We start from the raw sequence: 6,343 nt of genomic DNA on the forward strand, positions 1-6,343 counted from the left end.
TTCGTTAGATCATCGGCACATTGGCTGAAGTCCATGGTACCATAAATCATGATACGAGCAATAATAGAAGAAGAAGAAGAGGTTATGCGAAGCGAACGATAAAAAAATTGTATTTTTTCCCCATTAGAAAGTTAATATTACCAGTGTCAAGATAAATTTGAGTCACAAAATTATTTTATAGCCTGTGTAAAAAAAGAGAAGATAATACTACATCACTAAAGCATTTAACAAAAATTTTATTGTTACTATTCTATGGAAGCTAAGTTGATTAATTTTATCTCGTGCTTATATGATGATAAACCTATAACATTTTACTATTAATTTTTTTCTAAAATTATAATTTAAAAGTTATATTTATCATATACTATTAACTTTTAATCATTTCATAATTATGGCTTTTTTTCATAATACTTTAGTATCAAATTGGGTGTAAGAAGCTATGAATGTCCAATTGATTAAAATATTTTTATGTTTTTTAAGGTCCAACAAATATTGTTATATCAGGATAGTTTACTCAACTTATTGGATTCAAATCCAATGGCTCAAATTGAGATCTTGTACCTTTATAAATATGCATACATACATATATCTATGTGTGTGTGTGAGTGTGTGTATCCCTCTCTAGTGCTGACATTCTCATTTGACACGCTTTTAAGTTTTGCAGTATAATAAAGTCATTGATTCTAATGCTAGTAAATTGCAAGACTTTATAGTGCATTAAAAAAAATAACTTTAACAAATTGATGATGTCCTCACTACTGTGTGGCTCAATAGAATTATTTTTTAATGCATTATAAAGTCGTGCAGTTTAATAACATTAAAATCTCTGACTCTATTCAATCGAATGGCTTAAACATACGTCCGCATAAAAAAAATGAAGGCCCCGCATTTGGGATGTACACACACACACACACACACACATAGTAGTTTCCCAATCAGAAATCTCTGACTTTAATTACTAAAAGATAAATTAAACACAGATTTTAATTCACTGTCTTTTGTCATGTAGTATATTAAAATCTAATTTTTTTTGTCTTTTACTAATTACTGACTTTATTAAAGTCACTGTATTAAAGTCAGGGATCTCTGGTTGGAAAACTATATATATATATATAAATGTTCCAGTCAAGAATTTTAAAGTGCGGGAAAGTGCGAGAAACCTTTAAAACTCATGTTTTTAAAGACTTAAAACTGTAAGCGTTTAAAGCCATATGGTTTTAAAGTTTTCCCGAACTTTCCTGACCAGAAAACTACTATATATATATATATGTAGCAACGCCTTCTTGGAACATACATACATATATATATATATATATATATGAGACTCTTCTCTTGCAGATTGATTTGTCTAGAGCCAACACTGTCATCCCAAAGCCTATTCAATGGAAAGATGTTCATCTTCCAGAAGAATGGATTCTTGAAGGAGCCGCTCCACCAGCGATTCCAAAACAACTTGAGCCTAATACAGAGTTGCAAAATGTGACTCAGTATTCCGATGGAAAAGTCAAATTGTCATTCAGAAGATCCACCTCATCCAGATTTTCTGATAGAGCATCGTGCTCAAGCATTCCTTCATTGGAAAGGAAATTTACAAGAGTCCCTTCCGTTATAAATCTTCCTTTTCAAAGTCAACCTAGGTTTTCAACTTCAGATATACCTAGCACTTCTATACGATCTGTTGACTATGCCACTAGTGTTCCTCACCCTATTTACACTAGTAGTCAACATGAACAAAGACAGGAAGAGAAAGAACCTTCTCCTCCAACTTCCCCTACATTTTCTGCCGTTACAGAAAATGTAATTAATGTCATTAAAAAGGAATTTGAATTGGATAAAGCTTTTCTGCATAAAGACTTTTATTCTGATTTAAATAAAGAAAAAAGACTCTGGTTTTTCAAACACTTTTTAAATCAAAGGAAAGAAATCCAATGAACTTATTATGAATTTGTGAATCTTCACCAAGTTCATATATTGTTTTTTGATTGGTTCGAGATATATTCTTCTAATAACAACATCTCTTACCCCTTCAAAGAGTCAAACCCTATTACTATTAGGAAAAAGACCACTGAATGGAAACTCTCCGAAAGTAATAGAACTGTCGATTCTGAGCATCCACCCCTCCGAAGTGTAACCGTTGACCACGGCGAACCTCCTATAGAAATTAGAGCTTCACCTTACAAAATCCTTAAGCCTAATGATACTGATAGTAATTTAAGTAGTATTATTCAACAGAATAATTTCTGTAATACTAACTTAAATACTATAGGAAAACAGTTGACTATGATAGAAAACCAATTCCAACAGTCAACCATATCTGTTTCTCCTAGTCCAAAGCCTGTCATCCGTTTAGGGCTGTAAAACCATACCTGTAGCCATTCTGACAAAACCATAGATAGACCATAGGTTTTTACTCATGGACCCTATGCACTGCAGATCATCATCCTTTTCTAGCTCTTCTTCCGGGAAGACTAGTGCTTCAAAGCATGTTGTGAGTTCAGAAGAATTCTTTATTGAGAACTTTGATAAAGCAATTGATTGTTGGGAACTTCCAAAAATTTCTAAAGAAAAGATTTACAAAACAAAAAAGCTTGATTTTTTAAAGAGTGATTATATTATAAAGACTGAAGATCGTGACATAACTCTTTCAAATCCATTTGAAACAATTCACTTGTTTTATGAGCATTCTTTAAAGAAATTAAAAGAAAAGAATTTCAATTATGTTCACATCGGTCTTATTCAAGTCGGAATAAAACCCTTAACCAAAGAAGGCTTGGATACTTCTATCCTTGCTGTCCTAAGAGATGGGCGATTCATCTCTTTTGATGATTCTTTGCTAAGTAGCATCGAATCCAGCCTTTGTAAAGGTCCAATTTCATTTGATTGTTATCCAAACATAACAATTTCACTTAAAGATAAAAATATTTTGAAAAGCATGATTTTACAAATCAAAACTCATAATTATAATATGATTGAGGGATCCATCCCAGTTGCCTTAATTTATATATATATATATATATATGTGTGTGTGTGTGTGTGTGTGTGTATGTATGTTCCAAGAAGGCGTTGCTAGATATAAGCCAATACTAAAGTCAGCAAGATATGAAGTCATGAACACGTGTATTCGGTATAAACTTCTTATACAGTAACTGTGAATGGTCAAATTTGAAATTTCGATCCCGTCCCAATTATGACAACCAAATCAAAGCGTGCATTATTATTGATGTCTAGCGACAATTGGTAAGGCCTAGTGGTCAAGTTGAAAACGCGTTAAGCATCACTCGGGGTAAATTAATATATACTTAATTAATTACCCATTTTGTTATTATCGAATAAAATATCTATTCATATACGTACATGGTGTGTGTGTGTGTATATATATGTATATATATAGAAAAAACTGATGCTATATGTTATTACACAGCAGAAGCATGAAGCTCCGCACTTTCTCAAGCATCCACATTGACTGCGCTCTAAGTTATTTTTTTAATTTAAGTTATCAACTCAAAAGATTGTACAAACTGAACCATCTTTTGAAAAATATATAGAGAGAGAGCGAGTCAAGACGAAGTCAATTATTGAAATGTTCTTATAAATTCATCTTTAAATAAAAGCCATAAGATAAGATAACACATTTTCTTATATATATGTATAGCTTCAAAATTAGTTAAGCTAAGTGAGCTGTGAATAATTTCTGTGAAGATGGGAAGAGCTCCATGTTGTGACAAAGCTAACGTTAAAAGAGGACCTTGGTCTGCTGAAGAAGACTCGATTCTCAAAAATTACCTTGAGCAATTTGGAAATGGCGGCAACTGGATTGCTTTACCCAAGAAAGCAGGTAATTAATTTTAATTAATTACTCATTTTTGAATGATCTGCTGCATGCTTAATCAATATTTTATTTTTCAAACTTTATTATTTGCATGTTATTTTACAACTATAAATGTTTTAGGCCTTAATAGATGTGGCAAGAGTTGTCGGCTCAGATGGCTAAATTATCTAAGGCCAGATATTAAGCATGGAGGATTTACTAAGGAAGAAGATACCATCATATGCAATCTTTATTGTACCATGGGAAGTAGGCAAGTCTTTATCAAATCATTTCATATAATGAATTTAATTTTTATTATGCTTGTTTGTAGCGCATGTGTGAATATTGTCCTTTGTCCTGACTCGGTTGGCTGTGAACACGCTTCGACTCCATGGTTACTTGAGTTCGATCTAATAGATTAGTATTAATTTATAATTTTTTAATTTATTTGATTAGGTGGTCTGTTATAGCTTCTCAGCTGCCAGGAAGAACTGACAATGATGTAAAGAATTATTGGAACACCAAGTTGAAGAAAAATGTTTTGGCAGGAAAGCTGTCGGACAACACTCAAGTTTCAGTTTCAACAATTCCTGAAGAATTTGGAAATTCATCTTACTACTTGAGTGCCGATTCTGCTGCTGGTGCATTTTTGCCATATGTAAGTGACATTAATTGTTATTACCATCAAAATCATCCTGCCCCTCAAGGGATGATTTTTGACCCGAGTGCAAATAGCAACTATGGTAATAAAATGACATCGACTACTCAAGAAGCTGCTGCTGCTTCAAGTCTTTCCATTTCATCTTCTTCATCAACTCTGGAGAACAATTACGACTTGCGGTCTGCTAATGGAAATGTTGAGGATGAAGGAATCCTGTTGGATGATTTTGATTTTGAGTATTCGTATGAACTTCTCAATGGGTTTGATTTTGAGAAAGCAAGCAATGAAGTTGCTCAATGTTTAGGTGGCTAAAATTTTCTCAAGCACTAAGGCTAACTCATGATAATATTAAATTAATTTATATATTAGTACCTATTAACTGTTCTAGACAAAATTGTTCAATTAATTGTTCCATTAGATTGTGAATTAAATTATTAATGCACTTTGTGTTGAAATGTTTGTGTCTAATATGTGTTTAATTTTGGGAACTTTCAACAGTGGGAAGCTTAATTAATTCACTGTTTTAGGATTGTGTTGCACTGTTGTGTAATATTCAATTAATAAAAGAAAGGTGTAATTGAAATGCATTTTCAGAAAACACTTTTGTTTAAATAATTATTAGTACTTTTATTTTCTCCCCAAAAAGTGATTAAAGTGTTCATGAATATGTAGAACATGTGGGCGACAAAATAAAGTTTGGATCTGATGACTGGTTAGCTATCATGAAAATTGTGTTTGGGTTTGGCAGCTCGCTTGATTCATTTGTTCATTTATTTATTTATTTTTTAATAAATTATGTGAGATTATTGCTCTATTATAATTCATACATGTCTCTATTTAATTATATAATATAATTAAAGAAGAAATTATTCTTATAATATTTTTATGGGGGTTTAAACTACTACCATTATAATTATAAGGGCAACATACCTGACCACTTTACTCTTTTAGTATTTTTCAAAGAAGAAGAAAACTTCTCACATCTATCAATAACTGTTAAAGTATGAAATTGACCGTACTTAAGTAGGTGCAACAAAATAATATGAACAAATTGATACATAATAAGTACAGGGCTTGAACTATATTACATATAATATAATAAATAGTAGACCACAAGTTATCACCTATGATAATTTAATTATTTCATATGTTGTAATTTTTTAATTTTGAGTAGTAACTTAAGGATTATTGTATGTTACATATAATGTTAACATAACATGAACCGTAAGTGTAATATATTTTTCTTGTTGATTCCTTGTGTAGAAGTCCAAGCGATTCACACATTCAAAACAAAGGATAAGAATTGAGAGAGATTATTCCACTGTAAGGCATGGAGTAAGTCAGTCTTTTTTATTAATATCATATAGAAACTCATGAGTATTTTTAAGCGCATGAATCTTACTCATATGTGTCGGGCCTTATATATTTAGCCAAACAATAAACTCATTCACCTACTAATAGCTGCTGGCACTTTTAATTTTCCAAAACCAAAAGTTTAAGCTGCTGGTATTGTTCAGCGAATCGGCCATATAATTTAAAGAAAAAGAAAGTGATAGATCAATCGATGTACAAAAACGGGAACAAAATCATTGTAGTTAAGCAAATAGAAAGCTGCGGAGGCTTACACTCAAATGAAATTTCGCAGAAAATCATCGGAAAGCAGCTTTTCTATATGAATGTTGCTAGTCTTCGTCACAGAGTATGGTCTCATTCACACAGTCAAGGACAAAGACGTATGCAAATTTGTAAAATTCAAATTTTACCTTATTTGTCCGTTGACCATTTGTCGGGCGGCTATTCTAACTCTTTGTAAATTAAAAGTCATGACTAGTCTCTAGCATATGCAAGACTTGCTTTTGAGGAAATTGACGTTC

The 6,343-nt window shown here is 31.9% G+C and overlaps 1 protein-coding gene across 1 annotated transcript; it reads left to right on the top strand.

Moving 5' to 3' along the window:
- Positions 1-3,408: 3,408 nt before the first annotated feature.
- On the top strand, positions 3,409-4,924 carry LOC102609656 (transcription factor MYB36-like). Its single transcript, XM_006475305.4, has 3 exons — positions 3,409-3,835; positions 3,950-4,079; positions 4,265-4,924. The coding sequence occupies exons 1-3, from the start codon at positions 3,700-3,702 to the stop codon at positions 4,779-4,781; spliced, it is 783 nt and encodes a 260-aa protein (XP_006475368.1). The 5' UTR covers positions 3,409-3,699; the 3' UTR covers positions 4,782-4,924.
- Positions 4,925-6,343: the final 1,419 nt, after the last annotated feature.

The sequence above is a fragment of the Citrus sinensis genome, chromosome 1, assembly GCF_022201045.2.
Source record: "Citrus sinensis cultivar Valencia sweet orange chromosome 1, DVS_A1.0, whole genome shotgun sequence".
Classification (NCBI taxonomy): domain Eukaryota; kingdom Viridiplantae; phylum Streptophyta; class Magnoliopsida; order Sapindales; family Rutaceae; genus Citrus; species Citrus sinensis.